The sequence below is a fragment of the Heterodontus francisci genome, chromosome 20 (genome assembly GCF_036365525.1).
Source record: "Heterodontus francisci isolate sHetFra1 chromosome 20, sHetFra1.hap1, whole genome shotgun sequence".
NCBI lineage: Eukaryota > Metazoa > Chordata > Chondrichthyes > Heterodontiformes > Heterodontidae > Heterodontus > Heterodontus francisci.
This window is the reverse complement of record NC_090390.1, coordinates 45400678-45428252: the sequence shown is the minus strand read 5'-3', so window position 1 is coordinate 45428252 and position 27575 is coordinate 45400678. Positions and strand designations below refer to the sequence as shown.

The following is a 27575-nucleotide window of genomic DNA, read 5'->3' as shown; positions in this document are numbered from 1 at the left end:
GGCTGCAGTAATGGGTAAGTAACTGAGAGGGTGTTTCAACATGGAGGTGCCCCCTCACCAACTTTAAAAAAAAAATTTAACTAAAAAACAGAAAAAGCAGCCAGACTACGACTGTGGTTGGGGGTTGGCTGGAGGAAATCCTTCTAAAGGGTGACCTTTGGCTTTACCCATAGCTAGCAAGGCAGTGAGGGCCTGTAGGCCTGCCTGGAGTGTTGGCCCCCCAACTGCCACTTGGTGCCCACCTCCAGGCAATTGATCTGTCCCGTCGCATCGGGAGACTGGAGGCTGACTGGAAAATCCCAGTCAGCCTCCTTTAACTGCCCTTAACAAGGCTGTTAATGAGCCTAATTGGCTGCCCACCTCAAAGGGCAGGCAGCCCTGCCTGCCCAAACCTGCCTTGGCAAAAATGGCCACGCTGGGAACAGAGTTTGAAAACAGGCATGCCAGCCAGTGTCAGTACTTTCGGGACCTGTCAGCCTCCACTCCCAACCTCATTGGGGCCCAAGAGTCCTGCCTAATGTGCCACACATTCCCTTCCCCAACCAACCTTATCTGTAGACTAAGGTATGTCTACCTAGATCTGCATATACCTCACTAGGAAGTCAGTTAGGAAATATGCTAGCTCGTCTAGGCAAACCGTAGTGGTGTCTGGAAAGGTGACATCAGCTTTGCACTTCTATATTACTAGATCTAGTTCTATTCCACAGCTATCCAAAACTAATCTTATTGCCCATCACTTCCCATAAACCTGTATCCCCTTTGCTACAAATATTTATTCAATTTTCACTTTAAACAATGCAATGATCTCTGTTCTAAACACTTCCTATGACAAAACATTCCGTGGCTCAACAATCCACGGCATATTTTTTGGGCGGCACAGTGGCGCAGTGGTTAGCACCGCAGCCTCACAGCTCCAGCGACCCGGGTTCAATTCTGGGTACTGCCTGTGCGGAGTTTGCAAGTTCTCCCTGTGTTTGCGTGGGTTTCCTCCGGGTGCTCCGGTTTCCTCCCACATGCCAAAGACTTGCAGGTTGATAGGTAAATTGGCCATTAGCAATTGCCCCTAGTGTAGGTAGGTGGTCGGGAAATATAGGGACAGGTGGGGATGTGGTAGGAATATGGGATTAGTGTAGGATTAGTATAAATGGGTGGTTGATGGTCGGCACAGACTCGGTGGGCCGAAGGGCCTGTTTCAGTGCTGTATCTCTAAACTAAACTAAACTAAATAATTTTTTTTTCCCTAATTTCTGTCCTCACTCTCTTAATGACAGTTTTCTTTCTACCGACTCCCTAACTAGAGGAAATAGTCTTTCTCTAATCACTGGGTGTAATCTTCTGGACTTACAAGATTCTCAGGCGGCGGGACCATTTCCGGGTCCTGACTCCGATAGTGTCAGAGTTCCACCTGCCTACGCAATCCTCCCCAATTAAAAGACCACCTTCTCGTTGGCTGTCTGATTAGGGATGGTGGACGGGCTGCACAGGTGGAAAGTCCAATCACAGTGCCCAAGGCTGTGAACGATTGGCTGCTGGAGAGGTGGGAGCTGCTGATGTAGGTAGGAGACTGCGAGGGTGTCTCAAGATGGAGGTGCCCTCTGAAAGCTTTTGCAATGTTAAAAATTATGTTTGGCCACAACTATGAAGTCATCATTGTGGAGAGGCAACGCCTCCGCAGGATGACCTGCAGGTGTGGCTGTGACACTCTGGTACCTGTGGTTCCAGGATGGGGGGAGGGGGGCAGAGGGTGGGTTTGATGCCCACCCCACCCCCCACCCCTCCCCCCAGCCTGCAGGACCTCAGCCTCAGCAGGGACCCCATCCAGCATTGGGAAGATTCCGGTAGTGTCACCAATTTTCCCCCAAGTGGGCACTTCTTTGCCACTAATTGGCTACATTCTGCTGCTGGGATGGTAGCTGGTGCAAGTCTGACCCAGCAAGAACGCTTGGAGTGGAGATCAAGCTGGGGAGCCGGCCCCAGTGTTCTAATTTTACTCCCAGTTCTGCCTCAAGACCTACCTCTGTGGGACCGGGCAGATTCCACCTGTCCTTTCAATTTCAAAATCTCTATCAAATCTCCTCTTAGCCTTTACTGCTCTAGTGGAAATAATCCTAGTATCTAAAATCTTACCTCATATTGTTTCCCATCAAGAACATCAAACAGGAAGGGGAGATGGAAATGGCACAGTAGTTGTAAAGGACAACAGAATTAAGGATGGGGCTTTTTACGAAACAGTCTAATAATGACAATTTTGAAAGGGAAAGAGATATTGCCTGAGCAAAGGGAGCCAACAATTGATCTTGGCAAGCTCTCTGGCATTGGAGTCTTCTTGCCTAGCTTCCCATCTTTCTCATAGCCTGGGGCTTCTCCTTCTAGCCATCCAAACTGGAGCCACTCCTTTCAGCTTCTAAGCTTTCTCACAGGCTAGAGCCTCTCATCAAAGTTTCTATTTTCTCTAACAGAAATGTATCTTTCCTTCCATAAACATAAATGGAGAGTGCAGCTATATATTTGATTTATGATATTACAACAGGCATTTGTATAATACCTTGAAGTGTCTGTAGAATTACTTTCTCTTAGTACTTTGTGATATGTTGATCTTATGGTAATGGTAACATTTGTAATTTTCATGGCAACTATAAACTTGAATCTTTCCGACAGTTGTAAAGACAAGCAATAAGAGGCTATTAAGATATCTGAGCTCTTTTTTAGGACAAAATTGCAGGGAAAGTGACAAAGTGAGTTGAATTATCCAGTATTAGATCTATTGTATTTTATAAAATAATAATACTGAATGACCAAATAATTCTACCATGCCAGACCCATTTTGAAATGTCGAGAATACATGAAGCAATGTACTGTAAATCCAGAATGTTTTGTTTTGATTAGACTCGTATTTCTAGAACTTACTGTTAGCTGTACAGATCCAAAGTAATTAATACAGTCGACTATTCAAAGGTGTTTATTTGAAACAGTCATTCAACACACTGGAATTGTTGGCATATATTTAACCATATGTCAATCTCAAAAACAGATCACCGTCATACTCCAGAGCTAAGTCTTATAAAAATAATTCTTGATTTTAAAAAAATGTAAGCTATCCTATCATCAGATACAAGCAACAGCTTTGTAGCAGTGGTGCTGTATGAGCAATGAACATGTTCATTTTACAACAGCGGATTCTGGAGCTGGAAGCCATGTTATATGATGCTCTGCAGCAAGAAGCTGGTGCAAAGATGACTGAGCTGTTGTCTGAAGAGGAACGAGAGAAGCTGAAAGGAGCAGTGGAGCAATGGAAACGGCAGGTCATGAGTGAGCTCCGAGAACGTGATGCACAAATACTGAGGGAGAGAATGGAACTTGTTCACCATGCACAACAGGTGAGACATTAATTAACTGTTCCCCATCCAAAGAAAGACACCTTGTTCAGAAATGGCTGGCAAAATAATTTTTTTAAGTCCCTGTGTGCTGTGACTTTGAACTATAAAATACCGATCTCATAACCTGAAGCAGCCCCTAAAAAGAAAAATAGAAGTGTAAGGTAGTCATCCTGAGCAATTGAGATTGAAATAATGGTTGCCCTCGAACTTTAATCAAAGCTTATAATTTTCACAGTGCCTTCAGAGAAAGCCACAGAAACATTCTATAAATTGTAATGGCAGAAAATGCTACTAATTTAATCTATTGCAGCCTATCCTCTGTATGAGCATGTAGAAGAATTCCTGTCAAATCACTTGAGCTACATGTATAAGTCCTGGTTTAGGCTTATTTCTCTCCCCTATAGTGTAAACATTTGGCCTGCTCGGATCACCAGCACAGTTAGCAACAGTCATATCAAAGCTCATTTTTGATAGGAACCAGATTCTTGTTCAAGTTAAGAATGTTTCTGTCAAAGAATCAATTCAGAGACAAAGGGTCAGATCTTACTGCAATAATAATGATGCATGCTGTTATTAATGCACAAATCAGCCAGAAAATTCAGGGGATAAAGAGATAGGCCATGAGCTGCTAATCTTTATAACGGTATTGATTGATTTACACCGTTCCAGCATTTGCTTCACATAACCAGCATCTTGTCCTTAGCCTCCCTGTTATTTTAAAGAACTTTGCTGGATTTGCATGTTCCTTCTCTTTAAACTCGCCACAGGTAGGTCAGACTGGAACTTAACAGCGTAAGTACCTCTTTAACAATGTGATAATTGTTAATACAATACTTCTCTGGCCCAGAAAGGGAACTGTTTAAACTGTTCAATTTTATTACTGTATGTAAGTTGTCTGAGACTTAAAAGTGTTAGCTTTTAAATGTTATAATTTTTTTCTTACTTTACCAGTCTGTCTCTTTATTCTCTGTGTCTTAATCCAATCTTTCTTTCCCTCTCTTTATTTCTCCTTTTATACCTGATTTGATTCTAATTCAGTCTCCTTCTCTGTGTTTCCTTGATTTTTTTTATCAACACTGAAAACTTGATTAAGGAGATACACTGTTGGTCCCATCATTCACTAGGGTTCTAGATGTTCTGTTGCTCTAATTACAAGCTCACAGTTCCAGCAAGTTTTGATGCAAAAGAATCGCGAGCAGAAAAGCTGCAGGAGTAAGTCTAACTAACTGTGTACGCTGCAAGATGCTCACCCTCCAGCAACATCGAGTCCTTAGAAATCCAGCTCTTATAAATCCACTGTTAAAGAAGCAATAAAGGGCAAATACAACTGATCTCCCTTTAAGTTATCACTTCTATAATATGTCCTATAAATCATTTTGATGAATTTGAGAGATAGTGAGCTGAATTTTACATGTCTCGGGGGCAGGCGTAAACTATGGCAGTCCACCCGCGCGGGCCGCTCGTCACCCCTCGACCCCCGATGATGTAGAGGGGGCAGGTGGTCTGGTCCATCCCCGGCAATGGCGTCAGGCGCCACTGCGCAGGCGCCAATGCCATTTTAAAAGGGCTTCTAGCCCTTCCATTTAATTTAAATGTTTAAATAAAAATGACTTTAAAAAATTAAATAAAGTTATCCCCACCCTCTCCCATACCCCCCCCCCCAATGACCATCAAATTCATTACTTGCCCTTGGCCCCCCCAAATACACTTACCTTGTGCTCCCCACCTTCCCCCACCAAAGTTTGTAAACTTTAAACTTTTCCCCTTCCAATCAGATACATTTGACCCCGCTCCCCACCCAATCCCGCCCTGAAACTTACCTGTTCCTCCCTCCCCATCAGTGTTCTGCCTCAGATCCCCGGACAGAGTGCCGGCCACCGGCACAAATTTCGTACCAGGCCCGACGGTAGGAGTGGGTAAGTATTTAATTCATTACTTCTAATAAATCAACTTATTTAAATTTTAATCCCACTGCCGAGTGGCGGGTGGAGCTGCCATGAGGCCTCGCCACCGCCGGCAATAAGGGGCCGGGCCATCCCAGCGATGAGGCCCGTGGCGAGCCTCTCCCGGAAGCATTTTCCAGCCCCCCCACCGGCCACGACCCCTGACATCGGGGGAGGAGGAGGGTTCTGCAAAATTTGCCCCACTATTTTTATTGCATCTGTCCAGTTTTAAATGGTGGTGTTACAAATAGGCAGGAAATTATCGGGTAATTTCAGTGATCTTATAATCCCACAGGAAACTGTGCTCGAATGGACTGTGCGTCAGATAATTCAAGATGTAGTGGGAAGAAGTTTCAGTTCCTTGCTGAGTGGGAATGTAGCGAGCAAGCATTTCTGCCAGTTTCTAATTTTAACATTGATGGTTTTGGGGGCGGATGAGATGTCTGCCTGATCCAGACAGAATCCTTATGCATAAATGCTGAATTGGAGTCCTGTTATGTCAATCAGATCCTGATGACATTTTATCCAGGGCCAGAGTGGGGAAGTCGCTGTGGCTTTCCCATCAGCCTGGGGGAGGTCAGCAGCTGCTGGGAAGGACAAAGACAGCTCTCAGGTTAAACCAAATATTTCCTTTGTGGAAGTGCTCCTCTAGACACTGCGAGGAAAGTTCCCAGCATTGGACTCACCCTTTTCCCTCCTACGAGACCCACCACTTACCGACAAGCTGATGGGCGGCCAAGGTCCATTCAATTTTCCCCTGCCATCAGCTGCTCTGGACTCTTGGCCCAGGAGCCTAGGGGTTAAAATGCCCCAGCCTGAAATTTAGGCCCTACTCATTTGTCTAATAGCTGCTCAGGATTAAAATTGACCCCAACATTTAAGCTCTAGCTTCAACCCATGCTCTCTACCTGGTGGGATATTGGGAATTGCTGGCTCTACCCTAAATTTTCCTAGATAAGGAGCAATGTGTTTTCATGTTTGTTAATTCCAAAGACATTTGAAATGTATGTTGGTTCTTCCTTTAAATTTTGCAGGCTAGTACAAATTGAATGTGCCCTCGATGCTTGCTAACTTATACTGTGGTGATTCAAAGTAAACCAGCCTGGTCTCAGTTCCAGAAAGACCCTGTAGATTTATCATATTTGCATTGTAATTAATTAAAGCATTTGATCTATTATTGTAGCCTGTGGTGTTAAAGAAAAAGAGGCAAGTCTGTAACATAGTCAGTTTTAACCCTAATTATTAGCAGCCCTTACTTGCCTACCAAAGCTGATAAGTAACAAAGGTTGAGCAAGATTTATATTATGAATCCTTTAAATTAATAAAATCTGTAAAGAGACTAATTGCATTCCATCTCAAGAGTGTTTGGTTGCTGTGGAAACTGGATTTGCCACAGCCGTCGTGTTCTGTTGGAATCTCTTATCTGTGCAGTACATTAGAGCAGCTCGCTGTTCTTCAAATAAATTTCTTTAAATTCATAATAGGGTTGAATATACTTACTTTAATAACAAATTTTGTTATACCAATCACTGAAAAGGAGATTGTATGGGTGCATATGGTTACAAGGAATTCCCTATGCCATTTTAGCCTTGATTTGCATTAGATTCTGTTTTTTCTAAATTTAAGAAACCTATTAACATAATCATTTATGGAAATTTATTTCAGAATAAGGGTCTGAGTGGTTAATGAGACAGCAACTCAGTCCTCAGTCTCATGTAAATCATCACTACAGGCTAGAAATTACTTGAGGGGACATGAACACTTAATATATTTGGATAACATACCCACATTCTCTATGTTAACAGCAGTGTTAACCTTGTATATTTTAAATGGATTAGCTAAGATCGACAGACGAATGCCATACAAACATATTCATCCACTGATTTAGCAACAGTTAATTCTGATCTTATGTCCATTTTCTACCACTGCAGTATTATTTTTGCTGCTACCTTTTGCATTGGGAATGCCACAGTATCTGTTTACTAACTCACATAAAAATACCGACTATTCACAAGAACCTATATCAATTGCTTTTTCATGTGTTTATCTACTTCCCTATTAAAATAGGCAGCATGTTGAAACATAGTTATACTGTATATTAAATTAATCATTGCCTCTGACAGAGAATCAAAGAGCTCGAAGAAAGGATTGAAGCACAGAAAAGACTGCTGAAAGAGCTAGAAGAAAAGGTAAAACCGAATTATTCAAAATGTGGATAATGCAGTAATGCAATTGATTAAATGTTTAACTTTTTATTCAATTAGATAGAATATCTGCTGGAAAATGATACATACAACACAATATATTTTAGTGATACAAGATTTAGAGTAGCAAATATTAACTCATGTTCAATGATTTATTTTACAAGAGCTCTAAATCTAATGACTGCTTGCCAGTTGAAATCCTTTCAGGGTTTCTTTTCCAATGACTGGTGTGAAAATTCTGTAATATGCTTTTCATAAAATAATTTTGAAATTTAAAACCAAACAAAAATGATAAATTAGCTTTTTTAATGTTTTTGCTGTTTTTTTCCTCTATGCTCGATATGGCAGGTGGTTTTTGTTTCAGTTATTTTACTTCTATCACACTTCACACCGCTTAAATTCTTGTTTTCTGTCTGTTCTTCCCTATTTCCTTTCCTGTTCATTTTCAGTTTTTGTTTTTGTTTTTATTTTTTTCTTTAGCTTTCATTCTTTGGTCGTAATTCTTCCAGGCAGCTGGCAAGGAAGGTAAGGTGTCTATTTTAGTAGAATATGTTTCATAAATGGATATGAATGGGAAGTGCATGCACATTTAAAAATTCAAATCAAAAGGACAATAATGGAACATGATCTGGATGATGTTTTTCTTATATTTTGTGTGGTATGGTCAATTTTGCTGTTACATGTGTAGAGGTCTTCATTTTGATTTGAGATGCATTACGTCCATTAATTTGTCAATACTTTCTTCCTAGAAAATATTTGGGCAGAGGACCGGTGGATGGCTAATATAATTCCTTTATTTAAGCAGAGGGACAGAAACCGCCCAGGCAATTATAGACCAGTCAGCTTAACATCAGTGGTAGGAAAAATAATGGAATCTCTATTAAAGGAGAGAATAGAAGAACAGCTAGAATTAAAAATATAATAATGAATAGTCAGCATGGATTTCAAAAAGGAAAGTCTTGCTTGAACAACCTTATTGAATGTTTTGTAGAGGTAACAGTGGGAGTGGACAATGGTGATGCAGTATATGTAATTTATCTGGATTTTCAAAAGGCCTTTGATAAGGTGCCCCATAATAGACTAATGAATAAGGGCAGAGAATGCAGAGTCAGGGGACAGTGCCAGAATTGGTAGCTAGCTGGCTTCAAGACAGAAAGCAGAGAGTGGGAGTAAAGGGTAGTTATTCAGAGTGGCAGGAAGGAGGAAGTGATGTTCCACAAGGATCAGAGCTGGGACCACTGCTGTTCAGAATTTACATTAACAATTTGGACTTTGGAATCAAAACTACAATTGCTAAATTTATAGATGACAATACTGATGAGGACTGCAACAAATTACAGGAGGACATTAATAAACTTGCAGAATTGTCAAATAATTGGCAAATGAAGTTCAGCACAGATCAATTTTGGTAGGAACAATAGGGAGATCACTTATTACTTGGAAGGTGCAAGTCTAGGCGGGGTGGAGGAAGAAAGGGATGTTGGAGTACAAATACACCAAAGTTGCACCATAGGTTAGCAAGACAATTTAAAAAATCAAACCAAGCACCAGGCTTTATTTCTAGAGGGATAGAATTGAAATGTAGGGAAGTTATGCTAAACCTTGATATTCTTGATAAGCAGGGGGGTGAAAGGTTATCGGGGGTAGGTGGAAATGTGGAGTAATCAATTTAGCCATGAACTTATTGAATGGCGGAGAAGGCTCAAGGGGCCGAGTAGCCTACTCCTGCTCCTAATTCGTGTGTGCGTATATTCTTGATAACCTGTATCAAGCCTTGATTAGACCACACTTAGTATTGCATGTGGTTCTGGTCACCATATTATAAGGAGGATATAGAGAGGGTGCAGAGAAATTTTTCAAGGCTGATACTGGAAATGTGTGGGTATACATATCAGGAAAGTATGAACAGACTGGGTCTCTTTCTCTTGAAAAGAAAAGGCTGAGGGGTGACCTAATAGAGGTCTTTAAAATTATGAAAGATTTTGATGGAGTGGATACAGAAAGACTGTTTTAACTTGTGGGGAAGAGAATAACTAGAGGTCATCAATAAAAGATAGTCACCAAGAAATCCAATAGGGAATTCAGAAGAAACTTTTTTACCCAAAGAATGGTGAGAATGTGGAACTTGCTACTTAAAGTGAATAGTTTAGATGCATTTAAAGGGAGGCTAGACGAGAATGTGAGGGAGAGGGAATAGAGGGTTACTTTGATAGATTTAGATGAAGAAAGATGGGAGGAGGCTGAAGAGGAGCATAAACGGCGGCATGGACTCATTGGACCAAATAGCCTGTTTCTGTGCCATTTGTCCTTTGTAATCCTATGTACATGTCTGAAAAAAGCCAGTCCTATCCGTTGGAGTGTTCCCAAAGGTCAGATTTCCTGACCCACTTTATTTCTCAAACCTTCAATAGCCTGATGGTTAAAGATTTATCCACCCAACCCTTTGAAATTTAAAACATCCTTCACTTGCACTTCCTCCATATTCCACATATTCACCAACCTTTGTATGAAGGGCTTAAGGTATACTCACCAATCTTGGTACTGCAACTGGGGAGCTGTGCTCAAATGTACTGTGCATCAGAGATAAGGCTACAACACTGCAGCTTAATTCTTCAATCTGTGCTTCCTTAGAGTTTGACTCCCTATAATAAGTACAGGAATGATGAATTTATGCTTATATTTTATATATGTTGATTGTTTTTTGACTGAACCCGAATCCACGGCTCCTTGTCCTACAGCTAGTTTTAATATTGAAATTTGCAGTGAGATCCAATTTATTTATTCCCTTTAGAATCTTAAATACCTCAATACAATCACCTCCACTGCACCTTTTTTCTGAAGGAAGCATCCTTATTATCTTTGTTTTTGCTGACAGCTTGGTTGCTCAATCCGATTAACATACTTGCACTGCTTTGTAGTCCTTGAAAAATGAGGATAACTTTCTGTAGGATGATAACCAAAAATATACACAGTATTCATGGTAGAAATAGACCAGAGCTTACACAAATTAATCACTTCCTGGGACTTGTGTTCAATCCCTCGAGTTTGTATCCTACACCACTGCCACAATGTGCCAAGGGAATTTCTACTAGCTCCCTCTCCTCTATCATTTCTTGTAGACTGCTCTATTGTTACTTTGTACTCTCACTGATAGATTTTATTCCTGACTTTGACCGGAGCGAGCTAGGAGGTGGGAGTTGCGAAAAGTAGGATGGAAGACAGGGGTGGGGGGGTGCCATGCCTGTCACCTAGCCGCCTCCACTGCTATTTTACCAGCGGCGAGGAAGGTGGCAGGCGGCTGCCCGCCATTAGGCCAATTGGGGCCCTTAAGTGGCCAATTGATTGCCACTTAAGGGCCTCTTCCTGCCATCGCTGTTATTTTAGCAGCAGCAGATGGCATGTCATGGGCCACCCCTGCTGAAATAAACCCCCTTCCCTAAACTCTGACCCCCTCTCTCTCTCTCCGTCATCAGGGCCTAGTCGATTGTTCCCAGCGAGGCCCCACACACTTACCGCCATTCCAGGGCCTCTTCCATTGTTGCTGCTCCTGGCCGACTGCAGTCCCAGCAGTGGCCACTGCTCCCAGTGGTACTGCTAGGACTGAAGTGCTACCGGCCCTCTGATTGGCTGGCATCTCTTGGAGGTGGGATCTCATGCCTCAGATGGATGGAAGATTTGACTGCAATCAATTAAGGGCCTAAGCCATACAACAAAGAAGCGTGGCTTCCAGGCACGGCAGAGTCAGGCTCACCCCTGGCTTTCCAGCCGGTAGTGGATCACCACTTCATCGTTGCCCGAGTTCTTACTCCCACAGTCCCATTCACCCATCAGCCCTCTGACCTTTGTGTTTCTCTACATTAAAAGACATTGCCCATGTTTTAGCCTAATTTCCCAACCTGAATCCATTTGCAACTTGCCACTTGTTCACTATAGTTTAAGATTACACCCCTACTGTTTTTGCCCCCACCCAACTGATATCAACAGCAAACTTGGAGAGCTTTGTTTTCAGTCCATCCCCCAAACCATTGATATACATTGAAAACAAAATGGATATAGCATCCATCCCTGTCGTATTCCATTGATCATTTCTTTCCAACTACCCTTTGTATCTCCAGTAAATTGAACATTTTGTTACTGTTTGATACTCATAGGGATAGATTCTATCTTCACCTCCTGGGCAGTATGTCAACATGGTTTTATGAAAGGGAAATCATGTTTGATAAATTTGTTAGAACTCTTTGAGGATATAACAAGCAGAGTGGATAAAGGGGAACTGGTAGATGTAGTATATTAGGATTTTCAGAAGGCGTTTGATAAGGTGCCACATAAAAGGTTATTGCACAATATAAGAGCTCAGGGTATTGGGGGTAATGTGTTGGCATGGATTGAGGACTGGCTAACACACAGAAGGCAGAGAGTCAGGATCATTGGGTCTTTTTCAGGTTGGAAAGCCGTAACTAGTGGGGTGCCACATGGCTCGGTCCTAGGGCCTCAACTATTTACTATCTATATTAATGACTTAGAGGATGGGACAGAGTGTAGTGTTTCCAAGTTTGTTGATGATACAAAAATAGGTGGGAAGGCATGTTGTGATGAGGACACAAAAAATCTGCAAGGGGATATAGATAGGTTAAGTGAGTGGGCAAAAACTTGGCAGATGGTGTTCAATGTGGGAAAGTGTGAGGTAATCCACTTTGGTAGGAAGAGTAAAAAGGCAGATTATTATTTAGATGGAGAAAGACTACAAAATACTGCAGTACAGAGGGATCTGGATGTTCATGTGCATGCAACACAAATGGTTAGCATGCAGGTGCAGCAAGTAATTAGGAAGGCAAATGGAATTTTGGCCTTTATTGCTAGGGGGTTAGAGTTTAAAAATAGGGAAGTCTTGTTACAACTGTACAGGGTGTTGGTGAGGCCACACCTGGAGTACTGCTTCCAGTTTTGGTCCCCGTATTTAAAGAAGGATGTACTAGCATTGGAGGCAGTTCAGAAAAGGTTGACTCGGCTGATTCCTGGGATGAAGGAGCTGTCTTATCAAGAACAACTAAACAGGTTAGGCCTTTATTCATTGGAGTTTATGAATAGGTGATCATGAGAGGTGATCTTATAGAAACATATAAGATTTTAAGGCGGCTAACCAGGGTAGATGTTGAGAAGATGTTTCCACTAGTGGGGGATTCTTGAACAAGGGGACATTGTTACAGAATAAGGGGTCATACATTTAAAACTGAAATGCAAAGGAATTTCTTCTCTCAGAGGGTGATGAATCTTCAGAATTCTCTGCCTCAGAGAGTTGTGGAGGCTAGGTCACTAAATGTATTTAAGGAAGAGGTAGATAGATTTTTGAAATCTCGGGGAGTCTAGGGTTAGGTGGAGCAGGCCCGAAAGAGGAGTTGAGGCCTGGGACAGATCAACCATGATCTTATTGAATGGCGGGGCAGGCTTGAGGGGATGAATGGCCTACTCCTGCTCCTATTTCTTATGTAGTAATCCAGCAGAGTGGATTTGGCAGCTTTTACAATGGGTAGATGATCCAGTCTGCCAGGTAGTAAAAATGAAAGTCTACCCCATTATCTGTATTTGCAGGTCACCTAACATGTTAACTAGAATTGCCCAGATAACAAATTTTAATTCTCTACCAAATTACTTTGTTTATACATGCTTGTTTACTAAATGTTGATTTTTTTTGTACAGTTCCCAATTTTATATTTAGTATACTTACATACATGAAACCAAGTAATCTTGCTCCTGATTTAGCCATAAACCAGAGAACAGTAGTTGACTTCTGAGGTAAATGACATTCTCAAATAAGTCTGTGATAAAGAATCTGTGTGTTCCTTCCATGTATCTTTATTCACTGAATCCAATGTTCTCAATGTCTGTCAAGAATTTTAAAAAGTCCTATGATGATGTCAAACAAAGGTGGGGGGACGGCTTAAACTCACATATATAGTGCCCAACCATAGAGTTTTGTTTATGAATTGAATTTGCCACCAATAGAAATTTCCATTTTTACCTGGTTTAGCATCCAGTATTAAATATGATTAATATTGTCCAATTTTCAGGGACTATTGTTGTAATCTAGCCTCTTCAATTGCATTCTATATTTTGACATCTTGGCAAAGGTGCTGAAAAATTAGTTGACAGGCCAGTATATTCCCATGTATACAGGTCACTGTTGAATCAATAGCAATAATTTATCTTTATAGTCTTTGTTTAGTGGTTATTTGCTTGCAAATCAGTGACTGTTAAATTTCCCAAATTACATCCTCAAACTCAGTTCATTTTCCTAAATCGCAAATGTACTGCAAAGTATAAAATCCCAAAACCATATCTGCAGAGTTCCAATCCTAGTCTTAAATGTATGTAATTATTGCAATAATTGGCAAATAACAAACTAGGATGATTGGAATTCAAAGGATAAAAGATTGTGCTTTCAAAATAGTGCCTTATATTCTCCGATTCTTTATTCAAACATCTTATCTATCTTCTGAGAATTCCTTAGTTGAAGGGCTTCACTATTGAAATATTTGTCTCCTAAATTTCCTCCATTAAAACATCAAAAGTGACTGCACAACAAAAGTGCTTCATTGGCTGTAAAGGGCCTTGGGGTGGCCCGAGATCTGAAAGACGCCGAATGAAGTATTATTGTTATAAATCAAGTGATGGTGTTGCAGGCATTATTAACCGTGATATCAACCATGGGTGTCCCTGTGGAACATGTTCATTGGAACATGGTAGATTAATGTAGCTTTTAGATTGACCTGGAATCATCTTTTTACCTTTAATTCTGTCTAGTTAAATTTTGTTTTACAATTTTAAAAGATAGCACCTGATCTCTCTTGAATCAGATTTGCTTACATATGTGAAGCAATCCTATGTAGTAGATCTCTGTGGAGGCAGAGCGGGGTGCTCATCTGCAATCACTTCTCTTCCTGCTCCCATACCGTTAACCGCTGGCATCCCCCAATGACATATCCTTGGCCCCCTATGTCTCATTTACATGATGCCCCTTGGCTACATTATCTGAAAACATGGTATCAGTTTTCACATGCACACTTATGACACCGAGCTCTGTCTCACCACCAACTCTCTTGACTCCTTCACTCTCTCTAAATTATCAGACTGATTGTCCAACGTTGAGTACTGGATGAGCAGAAATTTTCTCCAATTAAATATTGGGAAGACCAAAGCCACTGTCTTTGGTCCCTGCTACAAACTCTGTTCCCTGGCCACAGACTTAGTCCTTCTCCCTAGCAACTGTCTGAGGCTGAACCACTGTTCACACTGTTGGTGTCATATTTGATTCTGAAGTGAGCTTCCAACCACATATTCATGCAATAACTAAGACTCCCTATTTCCACCTCTAATATCACCCGACTCCGCCTCTGCCTCAGCTCATCTGCTGCTGAAACCCTCACGCATGCCTTTGTTACCTCTAGACTTGATTATTTCAACACACTTCTGCCTGGCTTCCCACATTTTACCCTAGTAAACTTGATGTCATCCAAAACTCTGCTGCTCGAGTTCTTACTCCCACTAAGTCCCATTCACCCATCACCCCTGCGCTTGCTGACCTACATTGGCTCCCAGCTAAGCAATGCCTCAATCAAAAAATTCTCATCCTAGTTTTCAATTCCCTCCATGGTCTCACCCCTCACCATCTTTATAATCTCCTCAGCCCCATAACCCTCTAAGATAGTTGCGATCCTCTAATTCTGGTCTCTTGAGAATCCTCAGTTTTAATCGCTCCACTATGGTGGCTATGCCTTCAGCTGCCAAGGCCTTATGCTCTGGAATTTCCTCTTTAAATCTCTCCACCTCTCCAGCTGTCTTTCCTCCTTCAAAACACTCCTTAAAATCCACCTCTTTGGTCATCTGCCCCCCTATCTCCTATGTGGCTCGGTGTCAGATCTTAATTTATAATGCTTCTGTGAGGTACCTTGGGATGTTTTATTACATTAAAGGTGTGATATAAATACAAGTTGTTGTTGTTGGGGTTCTTGGCTTCATTTCCACTTCATTAAAGTAGTTCCAGGGCTGTATATAGGAACTCTCTAACTATGGATATTTTTATAAATAATGAAGGGAATATTGATGAAGATAAATGTACAAATTCTTTACATTGAGCAACTCTTACACCTACTTTACCCTTTAAATTCCAGTAGTGACTGATGTTTACTGACTATTTGTCAGCAGTATTTAAGTTATTCTTTTAATCTGTATACAAATCTACTTGTAACTATTTTATATGAGAGTAACTACTTTTTGGTGACTAAAGGTTTACAAAATTATTTGGGCACCTGCCTGAAGAAATGACAGCAAGGTAAGGACTCTATAAAGGTTTCTTTTTTATTGTTTTTTTATTCCAATGAACTTGATCATGAAGTTGTTCTTCACAGGCCACAGTGAAGGAAAGAAAACTAGATACTGTAATAAATGATCAAATTACAGCATTGTCTCGAGAAAGACCAACACTATACCAAGACTATAAGTATTTGAAAGAACACCTCTTTGAGGAGAACAGAAAAAACACAAAGAATTTTCAGGGTTTAAAGGCCATTGTGCCAAAAGAAATTCAGAACTCGAAGGAAACCCTGGAGAAGCATATCCTCGATTTGAAAGACAACTTCTGTAAAAATGTAACAAAATCATTGGAAGAAATGGAAAATGTAAATGGACTGAAAGCAAATGTTTACAACTTTATTCCAACAATGAAAAATTATAGAATTTAGAAAATTGATTTCCATCGCAGGAGATGTGCATAGAAGAGTGTACAGCAAGGCTGAAAGAACAGTTTTAACATTTAGTGGATGAAAGAATGACTTTAAACTTCCCTGCTGTGCAGGAGACTGAGAACACTGCTTCTATATAGAAGCATGACTTCCACTCAAGATTCATTTCTACTTCATACGCTCTGCTACATCAGGAACTTCTTGTAGCTGCAGAGGTTGCAAAACCTTGGCAGCAACACTTCTGCCAAATCAGTGAAGTTATCTTGTTATTGAACATGAAGCATTCTGAAATCGAACCATATAGATGTCACGTCAGAGACATGGATGGTGTGTGCGCATGTGTTAACCAGTTGTCCTGTAAACTTTGAAGTAAAACACTACACAGGTAGAACAAATGCAATACATTGCTATGTGAGAAGTGTTGTATCTGAAGCAAGAGAATGGATTCCAAGATGGCACAAGAAAGCAAATATGTTGAAACAACTTTTAAATATTTAAGATTAATGTAAATTTGTTGGTAATGTTTACAAGAGTAGGCATTTGAAGGTAAAACTTGAAGACTTTAAGGCTTGGCTGGAATGATTTCTAACAAATATTGGGATTCAGAGTCATCCAGCATTTCCAAAGAAATGGAACTTTGTGATTCCAAGAGTACCAGAAAAGCCAAAATATGTCTAGTAATTCAAAATATACTCAGAAAAAATGATGCAGAGAAGATATGGCAAAACAGATATACTGGAAGAACATCAAGGGGAAGATTGGAAAATAATTTAGGTGTAAAGGAAAAATGGACAAGTCAAAACATGCAGTAATTTTCAAATAAACTATGGAATAAGTGTTATTGGGAAAATTATTCCTGCTGATGCAAGAAGATAAATTGCAGATTTTAATGTTTTCAATGAGAGGGAAGGAACACAAGAGAATGGAATTGGAAGATTTTATTTTTTAAAAAGTTGTATGAAGCAAGATGGAATTTTTCCCGAAAAGACAATCAAAAAAGAGAAATTATGTTCAAAAGGAAAAGATTAATATATGAGAATGCTGGCAAATAAACTGGTGCAGACATGGAGTTTGACCTTTTAAATAATGAACACATGGAAGAAAAGAAAACTCCTGATTAAAAATAGTCACCAAGAGATGCATCTATCCAGATATATAAATAAGGAGCTGAATGTGAACCACATATTCATTTAAGGAGTTGCAAGAAATAAGGTGGCAGCAGACTGGAAGACATCCATCATTCTCATACCAGAGAAAAATCAGCCTGATGGATCTGGAGAAGGTTCATTCATAAGTGGGTCAGGTAAGGAATACTTTGTTATCCATGTTTGTTAAAGGAGCTATATTCCTTACTTTAAAAGCAAGGGTGCTCTGCCTAATGTCCTGGCCAATTTATCCCTCAACCAACATTTGGTCATTATCACAATTATCTACATTACACTGCATAAAAAGTACTTTGTTAGCTGTAACGCTCTTTTGGGCGTCCTGAGGTCATGAGAGGACCTGTATAAATCCAAATCTTTCTTATGATGTTGGTGGTAGAATCCTTAAAAGGATAATGGAAATTTGCCATCCCATCAGAGCCACCATTTTGAATGGAATGGAAGTGGCTGAGAAAATTACAGCTATGTGTTTGCACCCATTCGTAGTCTGACCCAGTTTGCCAGTCAGGGTGCGATAAGTTGACAAATGGAACTGGTGTACTTATATCTCCCGGTCTCCCTGAGCAGCAGATGGAGTGCAAATTGGTGGTACTAGCTCTGTTGTAAACATAGCGTCTGGCCTACACAATTGACTTAAACCATAAAATACAAGTGGATTCCGGTCATTGCAGAAGAATGCACTTCAAGTGCCTTACGCCTTGATATAGAAACCACAGGGGAAAAAAAATCGGCCTTGTTGTCTTTCAATGATACACTCAAGGGGATCAAGCCAGGAACTCCACTGCTATCTTGATCATTGCTGTTCCACTGACAGTGCCAATGCAGCTATATTGGGTGCCAACTCCATGGTGGCAGGCTTGGAGGCAGGGGATCCAGGAAAATAGGGGTGAGCCATGTTGGGATGGCTGCCTGATACATTTCCACAGCTGGGAAATTCCTAGGGATGGCCAGGAAAGCAGATTGGCTTCCCATTCCACGAAGTTGGACAGCCAGTTAACACAGTTAAGGCCCCAATTAGGGGCGATTTTGCGCTTTTGCCAACGTTTTGCTGGTGGCAGATTGGCCCCCCACCACATATGGAGGTGAACAGCTCAATGGAGGTGGCCTTATGCAGGGGCTTTCAGAACTGGAGGCTCCATGCCACTAAGAGTGGGCTGCTTTCATAAAAGACCACAATTGCAGCTGAGACCAATCCCGCAGAGGGGTTTCCCCTCCATCCCTAGGTACCTACAAGGCTAGATCCTTTTCATTTGCTTACTCCTGTGCGTGCCAGCAAGGCCGCCTCTATGTTGGAGTGCCCTTGCAGTCTCTGACCTCCTTCAGCAGCGCCTACCTCTCCGGGTGGGGCTGCTGAGGCTCCAGAGCTGCCAACCCTCTGATTGGGCCGGCAGCGTCAAGATCCTGCCCGTCATCCTTAATTGGACGGAGTACACGAAAGTGGCCAATTAGGAGGCCACCTCCAGGAAGATGGCTCCGCTCGTCTCGCTTCTGGCAAGTGCGGGCTTGGGACCACCCTTTTGATCCCGACGTCAAGGTCCCAAAGCCTGCAGCAACACCCAGCCCATTGTCCTTAGTGTGAGAGAGATGGATAACAAATTTTACACTGTTGTGACATCCCAGCTGGTAGTCTGACCAAAGGGTGATGAAACTCACATTAGGGAAGTCTTGCATGTCTCAGTGAATTAATGCTTTTGTTTAATTAGTAGGGCCCTATTACACTTGCATGTAGAATTACAATACAATCCTTTACACAAATTTCAGAACAACCTTTTATACTGAGTACTGTTTAAAAGATACCGAATTCTCTCCTATTTTTTACATGTACTCCAATATTGCACAGATTTTCTGCATTTGTTTCTCCTTGTGTTTAAGTCATCTACCCCTCACCTAAAAATACACATAAACTACCAACTATGGGCCCACAAAAAAAGGCCACTGCTTCATCGACAGTCAGCGGACCTTTACAGGCTGCTGGTGCTTGACATTCTGGCCTCCAGCCCACACAAGGCATTTCAGTGCATCATGTGCTATGTACCAGGAATACCTGTAAACTATAAGAATGAGCTGACTTTGTATTATCACAAGAGATCATCTTTGAGTTCAGTCAATACTAGCCCTATTAATGTCTTTAAATTTAATTTATTGCATTACATTCTGTGTTGGCAAATAAGTGAGATCATGTTGCCAAGCAATATTTTCCAGATGAAAGTCCCTCTAAAATAACATTTCTTCTAAAATCAGTCGAATTCTCAACTGGAATTCTCAAACTAATGAGTCCAAAATACAAATTATTTTTCCAGTGATATATGTGCCCCATGAATGGCCAATTGTGATATATATTACTGCAAGAAAAGAGAGTTTTAAAGAAACTGTATTGCTCCATAGCTATATCAAATGGGATACAGCTTGGATTCACCAAGGCATTATAGTGCTAAGGAATAGATCATTGTCACTCGTCTAAATAATTTAAATGTTGCAAAATTGTGCTTCACACTTCAAGATATCACACATGCAAAGTGTTTGTCAAACCTTCTTGATTTGCTTGCCAATGTTATATTCAGAAAAGCAGCAGCAGATCACTGTTCACTGAATGATGCTGAAAATCTCAACTATGACTGAACAGATAGGAAAATATACAATGATGAATGTGCAAACAGCAAAAAAGCCAAAAATAAACAAGGAGACAGGGAATCTATCAAATCATTCAAAATGGCTGTTGAAAATGCTTTCAGCTGCCATCTTGCTTTTCAGTGCCACAGGATATAATAATAAAAATAACAGCCCCGATTTCAACTCTGGACTGGTGGGTGGCGATGTCCGTTAGAAACTCACCACTATTCCAGAAATGAGGCCTGGACCATTTTAATTTTTGGGCCAACTTCCTGCCGAGAATAGAAAATCTCACAGGCTGCTATGCGACACAAGGTAACTGGCAGAATTGGGTTCAGGAATGATGGGGAGAATTTGAAGGCCTATGTTGCCTTCCGTGTGGGGCACAGAAGAGGACTGCTGCTCCTCCTGACACCACAAATGGAAAGAAAACACTTACCTTTTCAGGCCCATCTGACGCTGATCCCCTTCTGACCCAAGTTGGCCAGTGTTAAAATTGCAGTTGAGCCCCCATGATGCCACTAGGACATCATATGTAAAAAAGTATGCTGCCGGGTTTGGGTGGATGTTGTTGCTGGTTACTCAGAGGATCAAGCTAAATTTATAGATAGGTCGATCCTGGTGGCTTTCCAGCAGATAATTAACCTTGGCAATTTTAATATCCACCAACATATTGTTGAAGTCCAGAAAGCTTGTAATGGAAGGATAATGCTGGAGCCTATATTTACTCATTTTCACATTTGTTGTGCAGAGTAAAAGGATTGCAAGCAAGTAGCTCCTCACTCAAACCTTCCACCAGTCTCAGTGAGTCTCTGCTTATAAGTGCTCAACTAAGACCCCAATTAACACCCTTCACCTGCATAAAATCAAACCATTGATACACCATTAACAGATTAACATGTATCATAATAAACACAATAAAACTCCACAACATTAAGTTTTCCTGCTTTTCTGTGTTTGGAACCTGTTTCCCTCCAAAGGTCTGCCCTTCTTTTTGCACTGGGGCCTCGTGCTTGAATTCTAATAAGGTTTCATATCAGAATATTGTACCTTGTGAATGGGAAAACTAAAGAAATAATTTAATATTTAAGCAAAGTCCACATCTTCATGAACCTTGATCTTGTTTCAGAAGCCAATGGTTCTACACTCACCCTTTTCTCTCTGATGTACTTCAAAAATTTGTCATTTACCCTTACTTTTCTAGCAGTTCTAAATCCATATAGTTGCTTAGCACTTTTAACTATTTTTTAAACACAGGCCGGAATTTACATTTAGCGGGAGGCTCCTCCCACCAGCCAAAAAGTCGGTGGTGAGCCAGCCTCTGCCAGGCCTGGGAGCCCCGCCAGAATTTTATGCTCCCCAGGTCCTTAATTAGCCTTGGGTGGGACTTCTGCACCTCTGAGGCAGAAAGTCCTGCCTGCAAGAGCTGCCAGCTAGTCCCGGCAGCACAACTGGGAGTGGCACAGCAGCAAGAGGGATGCCATCCCAGAAACACAGTAAGTGTCTGGGGCCTTGCCAGGGACTATTGGCTGGGCCCCAGCAAGGCAAAGGGGGGTTGGTTGAGAGGGGAGGGCACTGTTGTGTAGTGTGGGCACTTGGGCCATGAGGGGGGCCCTCTGCGAGGCAGAGGATGCCCGATCGAGGGCCCCCCCTGCCCGCAAGGAGGCTACCAGGTTTTACTGGGCGGCCTCCTGGGGAACCTCAGCTGCCCACCAGCCAGTGGTAAAATACCAGTGGTGGCGGGAGGAGGCCCTTAAGTGGTAGTTAATTGGTCACTTAAGGGCCTTGATTGGCCTGGAGTGGGCAGGCCATTTCTCGCCGCCGTCACCCCTCGTAAAATTGCTACAGCGACGGGAAGACATCAGGAACAGCACCCTCCACCTACCACTCAATTTTACCATCACCCCCGCCACCAGTTTGCTCCTGCCGAAGGGCGTAAAATACTGGCCACAGCTTTTCTTGATATTAATGTTTACTTTGTTGTCAACAACTTATTGTATTGAAATGTGTTTATTTTACCTCCAATAGTTTTAATTACCTCCCCACCATTCATGGTCTACTTCACTCACTAGCCTTCCGACAAGTCATGATTCTCACTACCGTTTCTATAACATCTTTAAAAGCCTTTTTTTTAAATGTTTTTAACCCTCCTTCTGTTCCCTGTGTGCATACCCCACTAATATCGGTGTCCCCAAACTATTCTCCAGTTGTTGGCCGATTATGTTTACCATATAAATGAAAAAATTACATACCTTCAAGTCTATTGAAAACTGGTCAAAGACAATTCACTTGGGACCCTTTACCATTAGGAAGAGAAGATTTTATGTTACCTATATTGACTGGTTGCAAATTTCGGACACAGTGGTGAAAGACAGGTTCGCATTGTATTCCAGTGCCAGTTCCTGATTGCAGAAATTCTGTTACCTTGCTCACTAATAGTATTGGCTTGCTGCAGGATAAACCAAACAATCTTTTAAGATAAGGGCGTGTCTCTCTCTCTTAAATTCTGACATGATAAGGTTGTTGCAGATCTGAGCCTGCTGGCAGCCATCAGAGGCATATATATGAAGCAAGTAAATGAAGCAAAATAACAACAAGCTATTGGAACTAATGTGACCCTTGCTGCAGATTTACGTCAGTACCTTGGGTCTCCTTTCACTTCACTTTTGCCTGTCATTTCTTAATAACCTCCACACTTAACCTTAGCAAAGGGTGTCACTGAATTGAGATGCCTTTTCAGTCTTTCTTAAAACTTTATTGGGCATGAAATTCAGTCGTGTAGTGCAGCTTCTAATGGTGCTACGAAGGCCTACCTGAAGATTGCAGTGCGGCAGGCGCTGCTGGCTACTTCCCGCATGGCATAACCCAACTGGAGTGCTGCATGTAGGTCTGTCCCCTGAATGCACGTGAAGGGCTGGATTTTGTTGTCTTGCAGCTGGGAGCAGCGGCGGGTGCAGAAAATGGCAGCTGCCCCCTACGGGACCCACTCCACTGCACCGCCATGATTCTGCGGTGGGTGGCCACTTAACATATTCACAGTGGCCGCTCCCACCACCCCCCAGTCACGTGGCGGGGGCAGCATTGGCGACGCCGTTCACAGTGTCACCTGATGCAGAAGCAGGTGCTGCTGCCATTTTTAGAAGGCTACCAGTCCTGCAGCCAGTTCAACAAAATGCAAAACTGACCCCTTCCCTATACAAATACTGCAGAGTTGACCCCTTCCCTATAAAAATAGTGCAGAGTTGACCCCTTCCCCCACTTCCCTATACAGATAGTGCAGAGTTGACACCTTCCCTATACAAATGGTGCAGAGTTGATCCCTTCACCCCCTTCCCTGTAAAAATAGTGCAGAGTTGACCCCTTCCCCACCTCAGTGGTGTCAGCTTTCCCTGGACGGGAAAGTGAAGGCATGAGAGAGCCACACGTCACACTGAAGATCGGGAACTGAAGGTAAGATCGCTGTGGGTTACATTTTAATTAATGCAAAGATCTAATTACTATAAGGAAAGCAGGGTCACATTGCAGAGGGGCCGCCACGGAACTTCCCCGCCACCGGGAAGATCGGGCCTGGCAATCCTGGTATCGGGTTTCATGGCGCCACTGCTGTTCCGATTCTCCAGCCCCCTCACCACGGAATCCAATGTCAGGCTGGGAACAAAATCCAGCCTTGGATCTCTGAACCGGCACGATCATGATGTCAGCGAGCTGATGCAATGTCAGATTAGCAAAAATGGTCAATGGATGGGCAGGCAACGTCTTCCTTATTTATTCACTCCTGAAATAACAAGCATTATGAAGCAAGGTGGGCCCTGTTCTGGGACCAACAAAAGTTGCAGCTGTGGTGCTTTTGACTACCTGTGCTCAGGCAAAGTTGGTGGGAGCACTGTGGTGGGGTGCTAGAGGAATTTGGAAGCTTTTGCTGCACACAGGAAGGGAAAAAAATAACATTTCCTTATATAGGCATGTGGACAGTTGTTGCAGTGCCACTTTTGTTCTGCAACATGAACGGAGCATATAGAGAAGAAGGCAGAGAAGGAAACCTCTACAAGAAGGGAGGGAGGAGAAGGAGGCCTGTCCTTAGAAGCCCTACTTAATGTTGCAATGAGCCAGGAGCAGTGCCTCCAGGAGCTTCGCTTCACAAAGGAGGTGGTAACAAAGTTGTGCCACCTCCTTCATGACAACCTGGAGCCTCAAACCAGAATGAGGATGCCCTCATAGTGGCTGTGAAGACCACCATTGCCCTTTCTTTCTATGCAATCAAATCGTTCCAAGCTAGAGCTGGCAACATTAGCAACATTAGCAACATATGGCAGTTTGCTGTCCACAGAAGCACCAGGGACGTGACAGAGTTGCCCTCCAGGAAGAGAGGGGACTTCATCCTCTTCTCCCTGATGAGGGAAGACCAAGACATTCAAGACGTCCCCCTTGACGTCCAATGGTACTACCATCGCTGAATCCCCCACTCTCAACATCCTGAGCATCATCATTGACCAGAAACTGAACTGGACCGTCACATAAATGCTTTGGCTACAAGAGCAGATCAGAGACTGGGAGCTCTGCAGCGAATTCTCCTGTCTGCCCAATGCCTGTCCAACATCTACAAGGCACAATTCAGGAGTGTGATGGAATACTCTCCACTTGCCTGGATGAGTGCGGCTCCAACAACACTCAAGAAGCTCAACGCCATCCGGGACAAAGCAGCCCGCTTGATTGGCACCCCATCCACAAACATTCACTCCCTCCACCACCGACGCACAGTGGCAGCAACAAGATGCACTGTAGCAACTCACCAAGGCTCCTTCGATAGCACAATCCAAACCCACAACCTGCACCACCAAGAAGGACAAGGGCTGCAATGCATGGGAACACCACCACCTGTATGTTCCCCTCCAAACCACACACCATCCTGACTTGGAACTATATCGCCATTCCTTCACTGTTGCTGGGTCAAAATCCTGGAACTCCTTTCCTAACAGCGCTGTTGGTGTATCTACACCCAAAAGACTGTAGCAGTTCAAGAAGGCAACTCACCACCACCTTCTCAAGGGCAATTAGGGATGGGCATTAAATGCTGGCCTAGCCAGCAACGTCTACATCCCCCAAATGTTAAAAAAAAGATGAGAGGGCATATGCATTCACCAGGCTTCCAAACGGTACAGGTGCCGTGTGGCTCTGGGTCCCTCCTATCAATGGGGAGCGTTATCGCAACCATAAGGGCAGTCAATGTGCAGTTGTTGTGTGACCGCTCCAAGCAATTCCCATCTTTTTCGGGGCTCCAAGACACAGCACAGGATGGCTTCTTAGTCACAAATGTTATCCCCTCCACACATGGCCCATGACCCCCTTCCGCCATCTCACCGTGTGAGGTCAAAGAGCCTTCATGGAGAGTCATGGAGCCACCTGCATCACCATGGAGCAAGCAGTTGGCTAAAGCAGAGAACCTCCACTGCAGCACTGATACATGAATGCTGTCATTCTGACAGAGGACAGCAGGTTCGTCCTGCACAAAACCAATGCCACTCCCACAGGGTGGCATTTCAGAAATCCTCGTAATCTGCTGAAGCATAGATTGCTAGACTGCTGTGAGAGCCTGCATGCTCTGTTCAGCAATGAGATCTGCATCCAAAAGGACAGCAGTCTGTGCCTGAATGGAATATCATGACCCTGCTATGAACTTCCATTGCAGCACTGATACATTGAGAGGCCTCCTTTTATGCTGCAGTGGAAGCTGAGACCATGACCAACTGACGCTCCATCATGGGTCAGCCTGGCAGTGCAGCCATGGAGGTTCCCACTACTTAGACATTGAATTAGAATTAGAACATTACAGCGCAGTACAGGCCCTTCGGCCCTCGATGTTGCGCCGACCTGTGAAACCATCTGACCTACACTATTCCATTTTCATCCATATGTCTATCCAATGACCACTTAAATGCCCTTAAAGTTGGCGAGTCTACTACTGTTGCAGGCAGGGCATTCCACGCCCCTACTACTCTCTGAGTAAAGAAACTACCTCTAACATCTGTCCTATATCTATCACCCCTCAACTTAAAGCTGGAAAGGATAAGCTCCAAGTTCAGCACAATGCCCTGTGCCACATTGGAACCAGACTCTTCCATGCTCCTAACCAGTGACTGGAGGCTATCTGGCAGGACTGCCAATGCACCAAGCATCTCTGTGAACATCATCAGCGTTTTTCCATAGTCCACCCTAACGCGGTCCTCTTCGAGTCCCTGCTGCAGAACTCATCTGTGACCTTGCACTCTGGAGAGTTTGCACACGAGCTGACCCATCCCCCCCCGTCCTTGCTGCAGCCCACTCATGCTCGGTGACTCATCGCATGCAGATCCCAACTCTATACTACCCTCTAACACTTGCTCAGTGCCAGTGTCTGGGTTGGTGGCTGCATGTGTAACATCGAATGAAGGCACTTCTTCCTCCGACCTGAGCTCTTTCTCCTCTGCCCTACTGGCCAAGGCTGCTGTGGCTGACCAGGTGGCAGTTCTTGACTACCTGAAAGCACAAAAGCATAAGGGGAGGGGAAGGATGAGGAAAAGTCAGGCAGGGAGGAAAGCAGAAGGTCCGTGGTTACTCCATCAGCAATTTCCATTTCGTGGCACCTTTCAGGATGAGGATGAGGAGTGAGTGGAGAAGCTGCATAAGGCAGCAACTTATCGTCGTGGCCTCGGCAGAGCCAGGTGCCATTGGCTCTGTGGCATTGGTGCCCATAATCCTATGCACCATCTCCTCCAGGGTGCATATGAAGATATTAGGGGTAAATCCTGAGTGCCATGGTGTACTGCTGAGCAAGTGATAGGGGTGTGGTGCATTGAGCAGTGCAACAGGTGGGTGGTGTGGTAGGTAAGAGATGTGATGTGCCTTGACACCTGCTCCATTCCCTTCAGAGGCCACATCCCCAGCATGCACTGAGAGACTCTGAATGGTCACTATCCTGATGTCAGACAGCACAACCGGCAGATATTTCCTAATTTGGAGAATGAATGTGCAGGCAGCCTCTTCATTGTTCACTCTGCAAGCAACAAAGGTGACCTGGTAGTAGTGCTATGTGAAAAGAGAGGTAGCCAACTTGCAGGGAAGGTAATATTTTGGATCTTTTTCTATTGCAAAGTGTCTGAAAATACTCTGGAGTATTCTTGGAGGTGCTTTGGTGAGTTCCTGGATTTGCCAGAGAGTGTTGCCTCAATATCATAGGAATGGCAGAGAAGTAGGTGACCTGCCCATACAAAGGCTGTAACAGGGAAGGGGCAGCAGTGACAGTGTTTATGGGTCTCCAAGATGAAAGAAAGATTGAGTAAAGGCAATGGAAAGGGAAAACTCTGCACCATTTTCTCTGCCATTTTGGAGCCGGGCTCCTCTACGCTCCTCGCCAGTGACAGGAAGCTGTCTGACAGGCCAGTCAATGCATCCAGCATATTGCTGTGTATGCCCATTCAGTGTTGTCCTGAATGCCACCCCATCGAGGTCATCATCTGAGTTCTCCGCAGCAGTACTCATCTACCACCTCACCCTCCGGTGAGCT

General features: G+C 43.1%; 1 protein-coding gene across 17 annotated transcripts in view; it reads left to right on the top strand.

The window, feature by feature from the left end:
• The window catches only part of jakmip3 (Janus kinase and microtubule interacting protein 3), a 471349-nt gene that overhangs the window by 340232 nt on the left and 103542 nt on the right, over positions 1 to 27575 (top strand). For 16 of the 17 annotated variants that reach the window (XM_068052695.1, XM_068052694.1, XM_068052703.1 and 13 more), the window contains 4 exons: positions 3174 to 3377; positions 7444 to 7509; positions 8005 to 8049; positions 15930 to 17565. In XM_068052695.1, the coding sequence (XP_067908796.1) occupies positions 3174 to 3377; positions 7444 to 7509; positions 8005 to 8049; positions 15930 to 16262 (648 nt within the window). In that variant the 3' untranslated portion in view covers positions 16263 to 17565. The remainder of the gene's footprint in view (positions 1 to 3173; positions 3378 to 7443; positions 7510 to 8004; positions 8050 to 15929; positions 17566 to 27575) is intronic. The other variant, XM_068052708.1, reaches the window with a different exon arrangement.